Source organism: Mytilus californianus, unplaced genomic scaffold (genome assembly GCF_021869535.1).
Source record: "Mytilus californianus isolate M0D057914Y unplaced genomic scaffold, xbMytCali1.0.p SCAF_5, whole genome shotgun sequence".
NCBI lineage: Eukaryota > Metazoa > Mollusca > Bivalvia > Mytilida > Mytilidae > Mytilus > Mytilus californianus.
Genome location: NW_026262701.1, coordinates 4,142,484 through 4,165,647, shown reverse-complemented (window position 1 = coordinate 4,165,647; position 23,164 = coordinate 4,142,484). Strand labels below are relative to the sequence as shown.

At 32.5% G+C, this 23,164-nt stretch overlaps 1 protein-coding gene across 4 annotated transcripts in view; it reads right to left on the bottom strand.

The window, feature by feature from the left end:
• Nucleotides 1-12,048, bottom strand: part of LOC127701627 (protein slit-like) — a 97,029-nt gene extending 84,981 nt beyond the window's left edge. For all 4 annotated transcript variants that reach the window (XM_052205604.1, XM_052205605.1, XM_052205607.1 and 1 more), the window contains exons 1-2: nucleotides 12,006-12,048; nucleotides 3,676-3,883 (exon numbers count right to left, since the gene is read on the bottom strand). In XM_052205604.1, coding sequence (XP_052061564.1) covers nucleotides 3,676-3,851 — 176 coding nt within the window. In that variant the 5' untranslated portion in view covers nucleotides 3,852-3,883; nucleotides 12,006-12,048. The remainder of the gene's footprint in view (nucleotides 1-3,675; nucleotides 3,884-12,005) is intronic.
• Nucleotides 12,049-23,164: the final 11,116 nt, after the last annotated feature.

The window sequence follows — 23,164 nt, the reverse complement described above, 5'->3', positions numbered from 1 at the left end:
GATTTTTCAAAATGGCGGATGTGTTTAGAAGTGTCGCATGTATTTTTATACATCTTGTATTTTTCATGAAGAATTTGTGCTGTTTCTGTTATCTTCTTCGTTAATATTCTGATATGTTTGATTTTATATGTTCTAAATTTCTTGATAAAAATAAATAGTTTCAAGTGTGAAGTTAAAACATAGTGACCACTGAAATTTATAAGAAAAATATTTTGCACATTTTTATTACGACAATCCAGATAATATTGTATTGTTTATTTGCGTAATTCTCTGTCCGTAATGTTGTACTGTATTCATGTCATGTAATGGTGTCATTTTAGTGTTATATTTAACATAGCCATAAAAGTGCGAGGTTTGGCTAGCCACAAAACCAGGTTCAACCCACCATTTTTTTCTTAAAATGTCCTGTACCAAGTCAGGAAAATGGCCATTGTTATATTATAGTTCGTTTCTGTGTGTGTTACATTTTAATGTTGTGTTTCTGTTGTGTTCTCCTCTTATATTTGATGTGTTTCCCTCAGTTTTAGTTTGTAACCCGGATTTGTTTTTTTTTCTCAATAGATTTATGAATTTCGAACAGCGGTATACTACTGTTGCCTTTATTTAAAGATGTTTCCCTTTTTTCTGTATAATTCATCTTTATATAGAAAAATAATATATTCTTTTTAGAAAGAAATATCTTCGTCTCGAAAAAAAAAAACCCATGCACAACAATAGTTAAATGCTCAGTACCTTTAAATTTTCTATGACCAATAAGACTAATATACGAAGAAGTTAACTCAGATTTAAGTTATACTGTTACAAAACAAAAAATTGTCAGGTAATGTAAAGGAATCGTGTCAAACCAAAAAACTACCAGGTGACATTTACATCATGTGTACACATGTATTGACAGAGTTTATTTTTAGTGATATACACGCCAAGTTTCATAAAATGGACAGATATATAATTGTCTTTCCCGTGTACACTACCGGAAAATATATATCATATATAACTTTAAGAACATATGAATATTATGAAAAATTCTTCGATAAGTTGATTTTTGCTTAAAAAAATAACCAAATATATAATGTTTCACGATAATTATTTAAAGAAAAATACTCTAATTCAAATTTTATATTAAATAGATTTTTTATTCCATAGAAAATTAAACGAGACTTCATTGCATATGATTTCTCTCATTTATTTTTTTATGTCAATGTTTTGACCAAAATCCAGGAATTAAAACAAATCGATATTGAAATATTAACTTGTTTACAAAAGTATGTTATTGCAAACATTTCAACATTTATTTTTGTATACTCGACAATATTTATCGACAGAGTTATCGGTCCTGAATAGGACTGATATAGTTGGGTATGATTGCACTAATAAAAAAGCACTCCTATTGAGGGATACAATAAATCCACAGAATCATCTGCTTTAGTCAAACATACTGCATAACAGCTAAAAATTGGCGATCGAGTAAGTTTGAGAGCAAAACTCATAAATTATAAAAGTATTATAAATAGACCAAAAAACATCATTCAGATGTTTGCAAGATATTTGTTAGTAAGACAGTAGTTTTTATTTTTTGATAATTGTTACAAATTGCCATTATTGCCTCAAGCTTCTTACATTAAGTGCATAAGAGCAAAACCTGAATTTTGCTATGACATAAGTGAGTGTGACATATCTTTTTTGGGAAAGCTGTTGCTTCAATACATTTGGACAAAAACTATGAGTAAAATTACCAAATGGTGAATTATTTAAATTTCGACATGCTTTTGACGTCAAAGTGACATCACACGTGTGACCTTTCTGCACTTAGTTGTCTAGATTATATTAATCTGTTAATTGATAATTAAAATTAACATAATTTTTAAAGGCTTGAAAAAGTCAATTTGTTTTGCAGTTTGGGATACCAACTAATGACTTTTATAATAACTCCTCATTGATCATTAATTATTTGAATTTTCAATTTGAATGTTGCAACCATCTACCATAGCCATAATTTTCAAAAAGTGAGACGTTTTTTAGACTTATCGTTCCATTTCTATTATCGTCAGTACCACGCATACTTTTTTCAACGTGTGCATGGTTTCTACATTCACTCCAACATATTTGGAACAGACATACATGAGTTTATTGCATCATGCTATAACAAAATAAAAATAGCATTGTTACCGTATTTGGACACTGTTATGATATTGTAACTAATATATTTATTTAGTTGGCCTAATTTGTTTTGTGTGGCCAAATAATATGTTTACATAATTTGTAATTGTTTACAAAATGATATTGTAACTGTGCAGTTTAGAAGTCACTGGAAAAATCAAAGAGACTGATGGAATGATTAGAACTTTCTATTTTACTTACAGAATGATCATAATAAAAGATGCGTAATTCTAAAAGTTTCCTTTCTACAGTGTTCTAGAGATTTCCGTGACAATATATATATAGACACTAAAGTTAAACTTACAGATATAGATATAGACATCGATAGACATTAATATCCTCAGCAGTTGGATAGACACTTTTATTTTACAAACTACATCATACAAGATTGTGACCTGTTGGACGTAATATTCTGCCTGGATTCCCGGGAAGATGTCCGGATAAAGAAACGACAAAGATCGGACATATATTTTGACAGTTAAGTTGACATTTCATTTTGTGTAATACTTCTTGTAAACTTATGTATAATAAATCTTGTTAAATTTTATTATTGATTTGTGTTTTTGTTGTCTACAATTAAAAGGCGATTTTCTCTGGCCGTAACAACACACGCTAGACGAAAGACAACGATAAATCCTACAATAATGAAAAAATACTATTTTTGAACTCACAGGGACTGTTACAAGACTAGAGTTCCTGACGAAGAAACTGCCTTCCTCTGAGAGCTCCCAAGCCTATGCCCTATGTTAAGTAAGTTTTGTGTAACATTTTGCGTTAGTGAATTGCTCTCTTTGCTTAAGGATTGTTTTTGTAAAGGTAAGATAAGTCAAATGACTTTATTATAAAAAGAGGGCCTAGAAAAAATTCCCGATTAAGTAGTGACAAAAGCTTATAATAACCAGTTTGTTTTATTGATGAAAATACGTATACAGGTATCGACTTATTTGATAATACACAAAAATAGTATGTTTGTTACATAAAAGAAACAAGGCAAGTTTAATTGGAAAATTAACGACAACTTTATAAACTGTTATTTTCATTTCAAAGGTAGACAAATATACTCAGGTAAAGCAATACTAAAACTCAAACCAAATACACAAGGTCAAAACATATGCATACGCATACCAATTATTTGTTTCCATTGAATATCAATTTGATAACTCATATATGTTTGTAGTTAAAGGATATTCAGGCTTATTCCATTCAATGTTAAAGGTAAACTGGTTTGTTGTTACATTCTTCAGAACATAAAATGGTGTCTTCTATCATCAGTAATTAATTTTAAGGACTTTGGTATATCAGGAAACATTTACGAATCCCACATCTGCTTTTTCTTGTGTTTCAATTAATGCATGTACTAACACTATCAGAGAAATCTTTGTAACACGATTGCCTTCAATTTAAGACTATAATGTCTATAATTGGTGTGTATAAAATTTTCTAAGCGAATGGTTTTACTTGAAGTCCATGAGTTTGGAATATATCTAATATAAAATATGTGTATACAACATTACTCACAAGTACGTGGTATCTGTTGGAATATTACTAGGTATTTGCGTTAAACTGGGCTGTTCGGAACACGAAATCGATGTCTGAAAGCACGAACACATTGCCTGAGTCTGATTAGAGCACCAGGAAGCATAACTTTCATGTATCGTGCTGACGGTCAGAATGATAATTACTGGATACAACATGTTTAAACTTTTTCTCCGTATTCCTCCAATTCCTGTAAAACGATATATTTCTAAATAATCTAACTTCAGAAATATACTTGCCACAATTTGTTTGATATGGGGATAAAGGTTATTGTCCTAAATTTATCTCCTCTATGTAAACCAATATGTCCTGCTTCCAGAACGATCAAAACAAAACCATTGGTTCCCTGAAATATGTTGACTTTAGATGAAGATCCTAATATTTAACTGGTTCATGTAATATGTAGATATCCTCACATTTGATTGGAATTTATAAGATGTTTTCTGTTTTTCCTTTCTAATTTTGTAATACATTTACATTTCTTTTTTTTAAATCAGTTTTTCTTATTGAGATAGGAATGCCTTTGATTATTTTTGTTCTATTCAAATACCCGTCTTTGTAAGATCCATATGGTTCCTGTTGATTCACGAATCATGATCCTATGTTTTTGAAGAAGGTATGGTATAAAAATAATTGTCATGTATTTATTTTTATTTTCTTTTGACCCTTTCTTGCCATTTTGATAATTAATACACTTTTATATATAATCATGAGTTCTGGAAAGGTTACAAAAACATTCTAAATAAGATTCAACATATTCAACATAAATTCTTTTAAAATAATTTAAAATTTTATTTCATTATTTATAGAAATGAAATTGCCTAGAAGGAGTTTTTTTCCAAGTCCAACACGATATCCTTTAGTTTTTATGATAAAATTCAAAATGCCAAATATCCTTACAATGAAATGTTAAAAAACCCGTGTATTTTTGCACTGAACGTGTATGCAAGCGTTTTTGAATATTATTCAATTTATCTCTAAAGGTATTCCCTGTTTAAGCTGTTCTTACTTTAGATTGATGAATTTGACAACACACATTATGTTAAGTGGCTAAAAATAAAGGGTAATTTCCATAGGGTACTAGTAGTGTTCCATATTTGTTTTTTTAAAAGAATAAACAAACACCAACTAATAACGCATTCATGGTATCAGTTAGGTTAGCGTTGTATAACAGGCATAAAAATATACATGTATGTTCATACGGCCGCAGTAAATCTAAAATGCAGCTGAAAAAAGACTAACTCCCGCACTTAATAAGAAAGGCAAATTTTAAAGCGTTGGTTTTTGTTGCAGTTCAGTGTTTCTGTTCCGTTGTTTCCCTTGGTTTTGGTTTATGGCCCAGATTTGTTTTTGCTTGATCGATTTGTGACTATTGAACAGCGGTATACTACTGTTGCCTTTATTTAAAGGCTCCTTGCTAAATATATTGAATATATGTTTCACAATTTGTTAAATATGAATGAATTTTTCTGATTTTTTTTAGACCTCAATGATAAGTTTTCAATTAAAAATATTTTCAACCCTGCATCATCCAATTAGGAGTTGCATAGTATTTTAACTTGAGTACCAACTTACGCGGGAACGAATTGGCAAAAATGTTTTTTTTTTTTAATTTATTGTTTTGGTTACAAAATAGTTTGATTAACACGTGTAGTGCTTAGTACGGAGTATATCTGATCAAAAGGATTAGCCATGGAATTTTCTTTTCAAAACATTTGTTTTGCAGAAATTGTGATATGTCGTCATTTTATTCTGTGTTTGATCAAAATGTGTTTACAAAATATATATCTACAGTAAAATCGGATGCTATTTTATCAGATCATTTCGGTTTTAAATTTTCCTTGGAGTTCGGTATTTCTGTTATTTTATTTTTTTCAGTTGAAGGTAATATTCATTTACTAAGTGTTCTTGTCATATTATATACCTTATATCTTGAATATCATTGAACCAGTGAATGGTTAGTTGACAGCAATAAAAAGAGACTAGTAATACAACACAACAAGAATAAAACTACAGTTGTAGAAAAATACAGTCAAAGCTCTATTCAAAAAATAAAAAAGTAGGTAGACACACATTTATGTAGAATTTACAGTAGTACTAGCTATAATTGAAAAAAAGTATTATTTTTTATAAAAATAGAAAGTTTATCTCATTATGTAAATCAAGTTCACCTCACTTTCGTTATATTTCTATTTTGAATTAATTTATTAAATAGCTCGCATTTCTAAATAATATACCAATCTTGTATCCTAAAAAGTTTCTTGTCTCAAAATATTTTCTGATTTCGTGTCTAAATATTTTGAGTGAAAAAAAATTTAAAACAACACGTTTAATAATTTCATGCGTCCGAAGCGCTTTTCTGGAGTTACCTTCATCAGGAACGCTCAAATCCAAACATTTGGAATCCGAGGAAGTATAAGTACCGAAACCGTTGAAGAGCTATATGACAAAAATACCTAAAATAAATAGCCAAATTCATCTAAAGTCAACTTTGCCTGAGGGAGTTGAAATCTTAGTTTCTTAATAATTTCAAAATTTAAAAACGGACAATTTTAGAAAAGTTTGTTAAATCATGTCAGTACCGAAGTTTCGACTACTGAGCTGATGATACCATGGGGACTGATAGTCCACCAGCAGAGTTTACCTTTTTTTCTGACATATATTGTCCTTTATATATAGTGTAACTAATTAAGGTTAGAGGTAAATTAAGTTCATAATACTCCCTATCATATACTTCATTTAAGAATTGAATGCTTCTTTTTGTAACTTCATTGGGGTGTAAAAGCGTTGACCGAAGTACATTTTGTATGAAGCGCGGAAGCGCTTCATTCTAAAAATGTGCGCACGGTCAACGCTTTTACAACCCTATGAAGTTACAAAAAGAAACATTCAATACTTATAATTACATTTTTCTAGCTAGGAGCATGCAAACACGATTTCTATCAAGTTTTTTTTCTATTTACCTGTGCACTTTATTGTGGGACCTCGTGTCATCATGAATGATAAATTTTACTGTGTAATGAAGTTGATTAAGGAATAACGCGATATTGCAGTGTAGCCAATCAGAATAACGTATTATAATGAAACATACATCTAATGTAATTATTGTCAAAAACTATACTTTTCAGATTAATAGCATGTCTTGTAATATTTAATTTCTCGAGAGTTTGTTGAACTTCCTTCAAGTAGGATTCAACATATGAGCATTTAAGACTAGGCAACACGAACCCCACCAAAAACTGGGGGTGATCTCAGGTGCTCCTGAAGGGTAAGCAGATCCTGCTCCACATGTGGCACCCGTCGTGTTGCTTATGTTATTACAAATCCGGTAAATAGTCTAATTCGGTAGGTCACATTCTTTAGAATTGTAAAGATAACTTTCAATATTTCATATGCAGGGTTCGTATTTTTTAGTGTCAAACGTGATTTAATTTACATTTTGAAAAGCCAATGGGTGTTTGTATTCCTCTTGATTTTAGTAAAAAGGTATAAATGCCATGGTTATGTAGGAATTGAATAGGTTTTTTATTTATGATATTAGGATTTTCATTTTTATTTATATTAACTTGGGTAACGTTTAGATGGTGAGTTTTTGATGATATTGGTCCACTGTTTTGGAATAGCTTTCTTCAGTTTTGTTAGTTCAGCAATGAAGTTTTCCTTATGTTTAAGTTTACTTCGTATGATGTTGGAAGATATGTTTCCTTCATCATCTATTAATTTATTCATAACTAGAATGTGGCTCTGTATCTAGCTTTTGAACAGTGAACACTTATTGTTGACTTGAATATATTTGTTGTCCAATATTGTTTGTTTCCATATTTCTCAAAACATGGTAGGCTTTTGTATTGTTTTTTCTTTCGCTTTTATCCAGGTCTTTATTAAATGCTGATACAACCCTGGAAAGTGTTTTATTATATTTTTTTTTCAATTAAATTCATATTGTCTATATTCATCTTGAATATTAAAAAGTTATCTCCTATCTTATTTATACAATATTTTGGCATTATCTTCCAATTTTGTTCAACATTTTTTTCAAACAGTAATGGTTTAATCCGTTTGAGTTGAATTGTTGAAATATAATTATCTATACAAAACATGTTTAATCCACATTCAGTATAAATTTGTGACAAAATATCTCTTTTAATCATATCTCTTTTTCCATTCCAAATATAGCTATATATCATAGTTTTATGTTTTGTATAAGATCTTTTGGTACTATCATATTGCTTACTCTTTTTGTTATAAGTAGGATATACGGTACTATAGTTCCTGCTTTTATAATAAATTCATACGCGTATGTATTCATGGGCAAAAGGCAATAAAGATATTTAAATTATACAATGAAAAAAAAATAATGACTGGTTGACAGGTTGACATGTCGACAGGTTGACAATGTGTTAAAAATGCAAATGTTTTTAAAGTTGACTGGTTGACAGGTTTACAAGTCAACAAGTTGACAATGTTAAAAATGTAAATATTTGTATGGTTGACTGGTCGACAGGTCTCTCACTAAATAATACAAAATTTGGTGACTATGTTAAACGAATCTATCCCATCGAACTAGAGATAAAGGATACTACAGATACAGTTAAGTCTGCCTCATATCTTGACTAACATCTAGAAATTGACAATGAGGGTCGGTTGAAAACAAAACTTTACGACAAAAGAGATGATTTCAGCTTCCCAATTGTGAACTTTCCATTTCTATGTAGCAACATTCCAGCAGCGCCCGCATACGCCGTATATATCTCCCAATTGATACGATATTCCCGGGCTTGTGTTTCCTATCATGATTTCCTTGATAGAGGATTGCTGCTCACAACGAAGGTATTAAACCAAGAGTTCCAAATGGTGAAGTTGAAATCATCCCTTTGTAAATTTTACGGACGCCATCACGAGATGGTTGACCGTTATGGAATAACCGTTTCACAGATGATATCGGATATGTTCCTTATGTCGTAACTACAATACCCTTCCCTTTTCACGAATGTGACTTACCGAATTAGACTATTTACCGCATTTGTAATAACATAAGCAACACGACGGGTGTCACATGTAGAGCAGGATCTGCTTACCCTTCCTGAGCACCTGAGATCACCCCCAGTTTTTGGTGGGGTTCGTGTTGCTTAGTCTTTAGTTTTCTATGTTGTGTCATCTGTACTATTTTTTGTCTGTTTGTCTTTTTATTTTTGGCCATGGCGTTATCAGTTTGTTTTCGATCTATGAGTTTGACTGTCCCTCTGGTATCTGTTGTCCCTCTCTTTGACAAGTTGACAAGTTGAAAATTTAATATAGTGAAAATTGAAGTTATGGTTGACAAGTCGACAGGTTGACAATTTGAAAGAATTTATATAGTGTAAAATAGTATTACTGGTGACTGGTAAACAGGTCGACAAGTCGACAGGTTGACAATTTGACGGTGAGAAATGGAAACTTTAATAGTGGTTACCAGGTTGACAGTCGACAGGTTGACAGGTCTACAGGTCGATAGTCAACAGGTAGACAGTTATAAGTCAAGACTTAATAAAAACATCAAAAAACTGAATTGTAAAATTAAACCTGTCAACCTGTCAAACTGTTAACCATTACATTTGTCAACCTGTCGACCTTAACACTTGTCAAACTTTCAAGTGTCAACCTGTTGACCTTTTAGTCTGTCAACTTATGTACATATAGACTGATTTACTTCTTAGGTTAAACCGAATTACTCCTCTGTTCTTCCGATGGAACTACAGTACCGTTTATCCTACTTTACCCAGGATCAGTAACGTCAAAAGTTATATATTTTATTTGAAATCCAAGGATTTATAAGAACCAAAACAGTTGAAGAGCTATATGACCAAAAAGCACCAAAAAAATAATAGCCAAATTCATTTAAGTTCAACTTTGTTTGTGGGAGATTTTCAGAAAAGTATTCTTATGATGTGCTCGGCATGTTGCCTTCCAATAACAAAAATAAATGCTAGATGTACAGATGACTGACACATGGTAGTTGTGTAATGCGGTTTATATGCAAATGAAAAGATTATTCAATATATCCCCTCTATTGCCTTTTATCAATGTCACGATCGAAATCCAATGAAACATAATTTGTAATGTCATTTGTATTTAAAGCGAAGCTGGATTTTTTTTCACATTAATGATGGAGTTGCTCAATAGGATATTCAATAAAACCTTTTATTTTAAATATCAGTGTATTTTTACACTTCCAATCATGAAAGAAAAATGCTTCACTTTAGATATAATTGATTAATCAAATCAAAATGGCTCCTTTATATTCTAAAGAATAAAAATTTAATCCCATAAAACATGATTTCGATTTTTAAACCATAATAGAATTATAACAACGAACAAAAACCCATAATGCAAACAATGTTTACCAGAGTATACAAAATTTTGCAATGGATTTATACATATTATATATGCTTATTTAGTGATTGAAATACGATTGTGAAACTTTCAACATGGAGAAATCAGGGGCCTCTTTATCGATAAATGAAGGCAACAGTACTATACCGCTGTTCAGAAGCACTCTTAGGACTAGGACATGTCCAAAGATCGTCTTATGACGTATCTTTGTCCTAAGTGGGTTTATCAAACATGTCGTAACTTAGGAAAACTTATAGGAATCGTCCTTACTTTAGTACACTATTGAGGTGTCTTAAGATAGTCTTAGGATGGTCCTAACTTTAGGATATATGTTATGAAGGTTAATTTGTAAACAAATACGACCACCAGCTATAAAATATATGTTCATCTAGAGAGCAGTATTAAATGTTTTTGTAGCAATAGATCGCTTAGGGACTATTATAATACACAGGCAAAATTTGCTCTTGTGAAATTCACTTTAATCTCACATGATTTTAAGTTGAAATTCACGTAAGTTTCACATGAGATTCACGTGAAACTCACATAAACTGATAAAACGTGAGTTTCAAACGTGTATAAGCTCGTTTGAGGTGAAATTTACGTGAATTTCACGTGAGATTTACATGAATTTAAATCGCGTGAAATTGGTGCGAGTGAAATTTCCCTGTGCAATCCACTGAACTATTTGGGTGACATTGATATTATACGCAAGTATAGATTTTCACCTCTGTAACTCAGGCGCTTAGGGAATGGATCCCTTTTTTTCTTAATATATCGAATTGTATTTCAGTATTTAATAAGTAAATATTCTTTTATATTTAAAAAAAAGTGATTAAGATTAAAACACAATGTTGACTGCTGTACCCCTATTTTTGAAATTTTTGCCTATTATGTCTGTTGTTTTGTTCACACATTGTTGTCAATATAATGGAATTTTATGCGACTGTCACACAAGTGAGAGGTTGAGCTAGCTATAAAACCAGGTTTAATCCACCATTTTTCACATAAAGAAATGCCTGTACCAAGTCAGGAATATGAGAGTTGTTTTCTATTCGTTAGATGTGTTTGAGCTTTTGATTTTGCCATTTTATAAAGGACTTTGAAGTTCGGTATTTTTTGTTATTTTACTTTTTACATGTGACATTTCGAATTATACTCCTTCAAAAATAAATAATGATTGCTACCGATTATCTTTTATTAGTTTTAACTATTTACAAATAATTTTTTTTCAATTATTATATCAAACGTTGTTACATTTGTTGATGTTTTATAAAGTTTGAATGTACAATTATTAGTTACATATTATAAACAATCTTTTTAATAATGCTATTAATATTTGTAATTCTAAATCTTATAATTCGATCCATTCTTAAGCATTTAAATTTTTTAAATCATTTTTTTCTTTACGCTTTATAAAGGCAACAGTAGTATACCGCTGTTCGAAACTCATAAATCGATAGAGATAAAAACAAATAAGGGTTACAAACTAAAACTGAGGGAAACGCATCAAATATAAGAGGAGAACAACGACACAACAAATACACAACATTAAAATGTAACACACACAGAAACGAACTATAATATAACAATGGCCATTTTCCTGACTTGGTACAGGACATTTTAAGAAAAAAATGGTGGGTTGAATCTGGTTTTGTGGCATGGCATAACACTTAGGACAGAGGTTAGGACATCCTAGCTAAGATAGTCCTATGAAAGCTTCCAATTGCATGCTGAGACAGGTCGTAAGTCGGTCCTAACATTATCATAATTCATTCCTAAGATAGGCCTTAGGACAGATCCTTAGAACAGCCTCGATAAGCAGGCGCAATATTATCAATTAAAAAATAAATTAAAGGCATACTTTTGTATGAATTTATGAATTCGCAAATTATGGTGGTGGTTAAATGAAAAGATTAACATTAATTAATGTCTGTACTTACATGTAAACGCGTCCTGTGTCAGATGATGCAAAGTTAAACAATCCTACAAGCATTAGTAGACAGTTTACTGCGCATGCGTATACTACGTAGATTACTTTTGTTATTTTTTAACATTGTAACAGCAAAATAATAATTATCTGACTATTTTAACATTGTTACAGCAAAATAATAATTATCTGCCTATACGAAAGAAGAAAACGAGAGTTAGAGAAATTTCATTGGCTTTTCAGGAATCTATATTTATTCATAATTTTGACGTACCAGGAAGAGCACAAAGTACAATTGATAAAAACAATACAAAAATAGAAATATTTTTGCAACACATTGCAAATCAGCAGGGTGTTTACTAATAACTGACTTACTAGGAAGAGTCTGCAGTACATTCGATCAATTCAACACGAAAATAGACATAGCTATGCAACACATGGCAAATCATCAGACTGTAATTTAAAGGTACTTTTAAAGTTTTAATTATCAAATAAAATACATCTTTAAAAGACAGCAACGCAATGAGAAGCTCTTAATTTTAACCTTTTTCATACGCAATGATGAAATTCAGTATACCATTCCTGTATACATGAAATAAAGATGACTACAAACGCACCTGCTTACGTTACCGTCATCTAAAAAAAAAGACGTCATCGTAAACTTTCTTTTAACAGAAATATACAATACATTTTGTAAACTAATGCAGATTAAAAAAACAACAGTGATGCGTTGGTTTTGGGGTTTTTCTGATGAGAAACTGTGAATTTGTGAAAATGCTGAATGCATTGATGATTGTCAATGTTGTCAAGTAAGTAACGAATCAAATTTTAAATCATAAAAAAATCATAGTCAATCATTATTAGGGACTTCGGAGGCCGAGTGGTCTAAGTAGTCAAACTACTGTATCACTAGTCTGTCAACACCGAGGTTGTGAGTTTGAATTCTGCACGTGGCAGGTGCGTGCGACTCATATCTTCATTGACTAGGATTGTCAGTCGGTGGTTCTTTTCGGGTACTCCGGCTTCCTCCACCAGTAAAAACTGACACCACGAAAAAACACAACAGTGATGAAAGTGGCGTTAAAACACCAATCAAACAATCAAATCATTATTTAGTTTACAATTATATACTATCTTTTTCTAATAATATGTTTTAAGAATTTTACCAGAAAATGAATTTTGAGATGTTCCCAATATCTACATAACACAATTATATTTAATACACAGAATGCAATATGAGAAGATAGTCCAATATATGTTGTGTCATTCAAAACTGGATACAGATATCTGGTTAATGGGTATGAACTTTGTTCTAAAATACTTGGCATAAAAGATGAACAGCAATTAGAAGAAATGCAATAAGTTTTTTGGTAATATAAATTCGTTTGTACGTGTATTTAGGTTGTAAAATTGTTCATGGTTGATTGATTCGTTGCTGTTTGACGTTATGCTGGAAACAGGTTGTGAATATTCTTGAAAAGAACAGAAACAATTTGAAATATCTTATTTGGTTCTGCATAACGGATTTATCGGGATAATAGGCGGGAATAAACATGGATAAGGGTTTGAAATTTGCCTTTTCACAGGCAACCTACATCTCCCCAATTCAGACCCGACATGGCCGCGTATTTATACACCCGGTATAGCAAAACAGACAGCCATTGACCGAAGGATTCACTGTCGGACGGAAGAAAAACAAGTTAACTTACCTTTAAACCCAAGCTAAGTTTCCATTTGCTACAAGAAGGGTACCTAAATTGAAACAGGATCTGCTTATCTTTCCGAAGCACCTGCGATAACCAAGGTTCTTCTAGTCGTCAGTGTTCTATTTAGTATTTTTAGGCTGCTGTTGGTATCATCTTACTCTTTTAACTTTTGTGTTGCATTTCTTATGTATTTTACTTCTTTGTATTTTGGATAATTAAACATTTTTGTCAACTGATTGAATTATTAAAAGACCCTTAAAGCCTATTGCATATATTATTAATAACATCTTGTTTATTATTGAATACAATCTCCGTATCAAATTCCGGACTTCTCCATTGAATACAAAACAATGGTCACTCCCTGTTTTCGATGGGGTTCGTGTTGCTCAGTCTTTAGTTTTCTGTGTTGTGTTTTGTGTACTGTTGTTTGTCTGTTTGTCTGTTGGTATTTGTTTTAGCCATGGCGTTGTTGGTTTATTTTCGACTTATGAATGTCCCTTTGATATCTTTCGCCTCTCTTTTAAGAAAACCAATAATTTATTTTGCATTGCTCTATCGTTGGTATCTGATGGGTAGATGTTTTTGTGGCTCATTATTTGCCACCCAAGATGATCAGACAAAAGAAGCCGGTTGACAACTATGCAATATAGCCTAAGCTATATTATAGTTTTAATTGTATTTTTAAAACTTATTCTTTATGTACATGTTCCAAGTATGTGCCTGAAATTTAGTGATTGTCATTTGTTGCTGTCTTCCATAAATATTTTTCGTTTGTGGCATCATAAACAAGGCCGATGATTTTCTCGATATAATTGTTTTCCATTTGTTTATGTCTGGGCCTTTTTTAGATATGGTTATACGGTTATAGATTTACTCATTGTTGAAGGTTACTAATAGTTGCTTACATCAACGTCATTCAAACTCAGGTGGGTAGTTGTCACATTTGCAATCATACCACATCTAATTATTTTTATATTAAACATTTCTGTACATTCTTTATGTTCTGATCTTTTTCTTTCATATTGAGATATAAGAAGATGTGGTATGAGTGCCAATGAGACAACTCTCCATCCAAGTCAAATTTATAAAAGTAAACAAATATTTCTTCATGTTTTTATCTTCAGATTGCACCATCGGATAAGATTATGACATGCAGGCAAACACATGTATAAAGATAAATTCATGGACAGCGTCACCGGACGGTAAAAATGCCGAGAAGAACATGTCGATTCAATTTCCATGTTTACACTGGGAAAATGGTTTTCTGTTGTAAATTATCGTGAAGAAAGTGTGTGTTTTTATAGACTTAATTTATTTTAGTAATATGTATCAAAACAGAATTTGATGACATGATAGTATACATGTAGCTTTATTCAAAGTGACGTCAGTAAATAAAAATGTCTCATATTTACGGATAATTAAAACGTTTTAAGGAGACAGCAACCATACTACAAAATTGAATATTGATGACGTCTATCTTTGAACTAGCATCTACAATAAGTTAACATTGATAAATTAACCAGCTTTTACATGTCTGAGCCGCCCTTACAATAGTCTAGTTTGGAGCATTAATTACATAGACAACAACAGATTTAACACCGGTATATATCTGGGAGACACCTTCGAAATTGAAGCCATGCTCGTATATTGGATAACTATGTTTGTAATCAACATTCGTTTTGTTAGTACAATGCATTTAGTAGTTTCTACCCTAAAATATTCAAATGAAATTATGAAAAGTGAGGAAAGTAAACATTACTGTTCTCATGTTAGCTTCAGTCACACTGATTATTTCAATCTGGTTGTTAAGGAAGCGCTGTACATACGCAGGTCTACTTAATATGTTATTTTTGTGACTATATTGAACGCATCTATCCAATGGAACTTAAAATAAAGGATGCCAAATACATTTACGTTTACCCCCTATATTGACTTACATCTAGAAAATGACAAGCTGGGTTGGTTGAGAACAAAACTTTGTGTTAACAGAGATGATCTCAGCTTCCAAATTGTGACATGTCTATATATATATGTTGTTACAATCGAATAGCGCATATAACACTTGGAAGTTGCAGCTGCCTTGTACATGGACAATGTAATTGTCAATAGTGAAATTGAAAGTCTAATCAAATTAGTTACACAGAATTTGTCTCGTTTTACAACCTATAAGGAGTAACGTATACGACGTGTGTTCCTAGTGGAGCAGGATCTGCTTAACCTTCCGGAGCAACCCCGATTTTTGGTGGGGTTCGTGTTGCTCAGTCTTTAGTTTTCTATGTTGTGTTTTGTATACTGTTTTGTTTTTTTTGTCTTTTAATCTTTTTCTCTTTTTTTTTTGCCATGGCATTGTAAGATTATTTTAGACTTATGAGTTTTAATGTCCCTTTTGATATCTTTTGCCTCTCTTCTTCTTTTTATTCTTGAAAATTAATCAATTAGTAATGTGCTAATGTTATGTAGTACGTGCCAATACATTAAAATGTTTTTCAAGTTTAAACTTAAAGTGTCCATACATTAGTGCAAGTGTATAGGAGAAAACAATTCTTCTTTATTCCCACAACGAATATTTTCTAAATAACTGTAAATAGAAGTGATTCACATTTTCTTGACTGTTCCTATTAGATCCTGTTGGTGTTGTGAATTGTGTTTTGGTACAGGTTCAAAGTCTGTGTTGTGCTTCGTGATTCGGTTGTTACATAGTCTGACAAGACAGCACCTGGACAGCATTAGAAAGATATAAAATTGAAAAAAGCTAAACTTTGTGGACATTTTTTTTATGAACCTTTACACATATTTAGCCGCTTGCAGTCTATGAATCTCTTATGTCGCATGTGGAGCAGGATCTGATTACAGTTCCGGAGCACCTGAGATCACCTCTGTTTTTGTCATCCATGTCCAGTGCACAATGTTAAAACAATATTGTCGACATCGCGATATTTACAATGTTAACACGATATCGTGTCAACATCGTTTATATTGTATGAACTCTTATATATTGTTTACATGGTTGACATCGTTAACATCGCGATGTATACAATGTTGTAAAGATATCGAGTTTACATCATTTACATCGCGATATCAACAATGTTAACACTATATTGTGTCAACATCGTTTTCATTGTAACAGCTGTTTTATACTGTTTACATCGTTTACATCGTATACATCGCGATGTATACGATGTAGTAACGATGTAGTGTTTACATCGTTTACATTGCGATATTAACAATGTTAACAAGATATATTGTCAACATCGTTTAAATTGTAACAACTCTAATATACTGTTTACATCGGTGACATCGGTAACATCGCGATGTATATAATGTATTATCAATATCGTGTTTACATCGTTTGCATTGTAGTGTGCACGATATGGTGTCAACATTATTTATAATGTTTGAAATGTAATAAAATGTTTACATCGTTTACATTGATATATTACAATTTATTAACGATATATTATGGATTACAAATGTGTCAAATTTTGTAATTGGATAACAACACGGAGATGTCAGTATATATTTAGGAAACTGCCGGGGTATATACTACATGTTTTACCCCAATTGGAACATCAACAACGTCATCATAGCAAACGTTACTATGTAACGTAGTCTTAAGCTATGCAGAACACTTAAAGAATGTAAAAGTCTCTAAGAGGGAAAATAATGACGTGTATCCGTCAATAATATGTTTTTAATTTAAAACCACACTATTTACACATTCAATACTAAAGTAATGTCTTAAAGTGCTATTACAAATTATTGCATATATGATAGAATTATTTTCACAGCAAATTATTAAATCCTCTACAAATGCGGAAAATATCAAGGTTTTTTTTTCAGTATTTGTTGTTGTTAAAAAAAATACATGAAAAATACAAACGGTATACATGAAATCTAAAAACTTTATTGAAAAGTTTCAATGAAGAAAAAAAAATATTTGAGAAGATGGAAAACTTGTATTTAAAAGAATTACACAAAATATTAAGAAATAATAAAACATGTACTGAATATATATACTGCGTGGTGAATGTTCAACAAATACCTGGTACTGGTAAAAAAATAGGCAGGGATTATCAGTAATATATGTGTTATTCGGGTTTCAGACAGGGTATATAATGTGACATTCCCGGGTTAGGGTTTATACGTTGTGAACGATGTAAACAGAAAGGTATAGACTTTATATACAACATAAACACGATGTTGACACAATATTGTCAACATCACGATGTATGCGATGTGAACGATGTAAACAAATAGGTATAGACTTTGTATCCAATATAAACACGATATTGACACGATATTGTAAACATTACGATGTATACGATGTAAACGATGTAAACAGAAAGGTATAGACTCTATATACAACATAAACACGATGTTGACACGATATTGTTTACATTGCGATGTATACGATGTGAACGATGTAAACACAAAGGTATAGACTTGGTACACACCATTAATACGATGTTGACGATGTGAATGATGTATACACGATATTGTCAACATCACGATGTATACGATGTGAACGATGTAAACAGAAAGGTATAGACTCTATATACAACATAAACACGATGTTGCCACGATATTGTCAACATCACGATGTATACGATGTGAACGATATAAACACAAAAGTATAGACTTGGTACACACCATTAATACGATGTTGACGATGTTAACGATGTAAACACGATATTGTCAGCATCACGATGTATACGATGAGAATGATGTAAACACAAATGTATAGACTCGATATACAATATAAACACGATGTTGACACGATGTTGTTAACATTGCGATGTATACGATGTAAACAGAAAGATATAGACTCTATATATACAACATAAACACGATGTTGACACGATATTGTCAACATCACGATGTATACCATGTGAACGATGTAAACACAAAGGTACAGAACATATATATAGATAGGATACAATGTAAACACAATAATGACACGATAAAGTAGACATTGCGATGTTGACACAATCGACAAGATATCTTGCACTGGACATACTTCGTTTTTGTTGGGGCTCGTGTTGGTCAGTCATGAGTTTTCTATGTTGTGTTTAATAAACTGTTGTTTGTCTTTTGGTCTTTTTTATTTTTGCCTCGGCGTTGTCAGTCTATTATCGAGGTCTATTATTCTGAGGTTGAATATAAAAATAAGAAGATGTGGTATGATTACCAATGAGACAACTCTCCACAAGAGACCAAATAACACAAATATTAACAACTACGGGTCACCGTACACCATTCAACAATGAGCAAAACCCATACCGCATAGTCAGCTATAAAAGGCTCCGAAATGTCCCTTTGGTATCTTTCGCCTCTCTTTTATATGATTGATTGAATAGGTAGGTCTTGTAAAAGGGTTGTCCGGGATGAAGGTCGTTGATATTTTGATTGCCATTGAAAAATAAGGGTATATTAGATAGGGGTAGAAATTTTGCCACCTACGGGACCTCAAAGAGTTGTTGCAAGGGTTCTTAATGTGCAAAAAGGTTTGCACCCACTATAAATGAGGCATCGGATTGAATTTCCCCATTCCTATTGGACGTGACTGCGTACTTGTTCATCCCTGACATCCAAACGGACGCCCCACATTGGCAAGAGTTTCGCTGTTGGGTGGCAAAATGACCATATTGCTATTCCTGAGTCACCCTTGGGCTTGGGAAATTTGGACTATTACTGGAAAATGAAGGAATATTGGATAAGGACGAAAATATTGCCTTGCAACAGTACATTCATAGCTCCCAATTGATACGATATTCCCGGGCTTGTATTTCCTATCATGATTTCCTTGATAGAGGAAGCTATTAAATCAAGAGTTCCAAATGGTGAAGTTGAAATCATCCCTTCGTAAATTTTACGGACGCCATCACGAGTTGGTTGACCGTTATGGAATAACCGTTTCACAGATGATATCGGATATGTTCCTTATGTCATAAATACAATACCCATCCCTTTTCACGAATGTGACCTACCGAATTAGACTATTTACCGGATTTGTTATAACATAAGCAACACGACGGGTGCCACATGTGGAGCAGGATCTGCTTACCCTTCCGGAGCACCTGAGATAACCCCCAGTTTTTGGTGGGGTTCGTGTTGCTTAGACTTTAGTTTTCTATGTTGTGTCATCTGTACTATTATTTGTCTATTTGTCATTTTATTTTTGACCATGGCGTTGTCAGTTTGTTTTCGATCTATGAGTTTGACTGTCTCTCTGGTATCTTTCGTCCCTCTTAATGGACCCGTAAAAAAGTTGTTTTATTGGTGTTTATCGTGCAGATAGCTTGACATTATCTCTACACGACACATCGGATTTACCCTTTTCATTCTGACGGACGTGGCTGGGTTTTTTACATACTGCACAGCGAAACGGATGTTTCACTTTGGCAAAAGTTTTACTGCCGGTCGGACGAATCTATAAGTGACCATATTTCTATTCCCCAGTCACCCTTGGGGATCTCTTATATAATGTTAAAGGCAAAGCTGTCAAATTTGAATGCAATAGTGTTCCTGATTTTTAATGATATTTTCATTCACACTGATATACTTGGAATCTCAGACACACGATTGTATGATAATATCGGATAAACTCGGATATAAAAACACCCGCAAAAAAAATATGGTTACTTTGTAATCGAAATGTTTTACCTGTTACAAAAATCCCAAAGACGTTAGTTGACCTTTTTAATTGGCATTCAAAAAAGAATATATTACAAGAAGTATCCAATACGGTGTGATCGAACAACGTCGTTATTATCGATAGACTTTAAGAACTCTTTGACCAGCTCTGTCAATTTTTTCTGAGGTTTCGCTACCAACTTCATCCGATTTGCTTTTCATCAGTATCGCGTCGCCCAAAATGTTTCAAAACATCTATATCGTCGCGTAGACTTTAATTCTCCTACGAAAATTGCTCTATTTCGAACTAATATTATATAGTTGCTTTGACGGTATAGTTTTCTCTTCATGTAAAAGTTCGTTGAGTTAAAAAGCTGCAATATCAGATTTAGCCAAATAATTTGTGATTATTGTATATTGGGGCACTTATTCTTGTGAACAAAATGCATTGTTTTACAGATTCGTTTTTTGGTGGCGTTTGCACGCTGACGCAATAATGTCGTTTTGTATTATCGGGTGTTTTTATATGTGTAGTGTTAAATTTAAGTTGCTTTCAATAGTGTTTTACTAGTATACAGGAAAAAGTTTGTTACATATTTAAATTCAAATTCGTTTAGAAATGATCACACATATAGATAAATAAATGTTATATACGCTGTTATGTTTATAAAACTAAATAAGGAGACATGTTTTGGAGTGACTCTTCTCCATCTTTCAAATCAAATCAATCAATATGGTTAGAAACTTTAAGCAATCTGTAGTTTATTATCATTCCTTATACTTTCTTGGACACGATTACTACTTTGTCGTGATTTACCATTGGTCTTGGATTCATGTCTACTACTTTGTCGTGACTTACCATTGGTCTAGGATGGATGTCTACTACTTTGTCGTGACTAACCATTGGTCTAGGATGGATGTCTACTACTTTGTCGAGACTTACCATTGATCTAGGATGGATGTCTACTACTTTGTCGTTACTTACAAATGTTCTCGGATAGATAATTACTACTTTGTCGTGAACTACCATTGGTCTCTTTTGGATTTATGTCTACTACTTTGTCGTGACTTACCATTGGTCTAGAATTGATGTCTTCTACTTTGTCGTGACTTACCATTGGTATAGGATGGATGTCTACTACTTTGTCGTGACTTACCATTGGTCTAGGATTTATGTCTACTACTTTGTCGTGACTTACCATTGGTCTTAGATTTATGTCTACTACTTTGTTGTGACTTACCATTGGTCTAGGATGGATGTCTACTACTTTGTCGTTACTTACCATTGTTCTCGGATAGATATTTACTACTTTGTCGTGAACTACCATTGGTCTAGGATGGATGTCTACTACTTTGTCGTGACTAACGATTGGTCTAGGATGGATGTCTACTACTTTGTCGAGACTTACCATTGGTCTCGGCTGGATGTCTACTTCTATGTCGTGACTTACCATTGGTCTTAGATTTATGTCTACTACTTTGTTGTGATTTACCATTGGTCTTAGATTTATGTCTACTACTTTGTCGTGACTTACCATTGGTCTAGGATTGATGTCTACTACTTTGTCGTTACTTACCATTGGTCTTGGATTGATGTCCCTACTTTAACGTGACTTACCATTGGTCTTGGAATGATGTCTTCTACTTTGTCGTAACTTACCATTGTTCTCTGTTGGATGTCTACTACTTTTTCGAGACTAAACATTGGTCTCGGATTCAAGTCTACTACTTTGTCGTTACTTACCATTGGTCTTTGATTCATGTATATTACTTTGTCGTGACTTACCATTGGTTTCGGATGGATGTTTACTACTTTGTCGTGACTTACCATTGGTCTTGGATTCATTTGTACTACTTTGTCGTGACTTACCATTGGTCTAGGATTTATGTCTACTACTTTGTCGTGACTTACCATTGGTCTAGGATTGATGTCTACTACTTTGTCGTGACTACCTGATGAATCCCATTGGTCTCGGATTGATGTCTACTACTTTGTCGTGACTACCTGATGAATCCCGTTGGTCTCGGATTTATGTCTTCTACTTTGTTTTGACTACCTTGATGAATCACATTGGACTCGGATTGATGTCTACTACTTTATCCTGACTACCTGATGAATCACATTGGTCTCGGATTAATGTCTACAACATATTCGTGACTACCTGATGAATCACATTGTACTCGGATTGCTGTCTACTCCTTTATCGTGACTACCTGATGAATCCCATTGGTTTCAGAGTGATATCTACTACTTTGTCGTGACTACCTGATGAATCCCATTGGCTTATAATAGTCAGTGTCACAAACTCGGTTTTTTATAGAATCGGCCTAGAAGTTCTACAATGAGATGAATGAAGATACGATTTTGAAAACGAAACTTTTTAGTTTCTTTTCAGAGTATAAATATAATATAATAATTTTTTAAACAGTTCAAAAAATTACAAATGAAAAAATGCAAATAAAAAAAAAAGAATTTTGTGTAATATCAGTTAAGAATAGTTGATACGTTAGGATCAGTTTTAGCCTCTCTTAAAACCTGTCAGCAGTTCTCACGGCAACTGTTCTAGAACAACCCAAAGAGTTCTCTAAAGCAGTCGGACAGCTTTATCTATTTTGATATTTATATATATATATTTGAAATCTTCAATAATCTCATTAATGTGTCGCTTTATTTGTTGAATTTGTTTGTTTGTTTATCATTTAATTTTATTTTGTTTTATTTCTGCTCCTTAATTTATGTTTTTGTTCCTCGTAAATTTGATTTACATTATTTCAAAGAAATATTCTAGGATATCGTTGTATGTTTTCAAGATTTATCATTAAGTATTGTTCA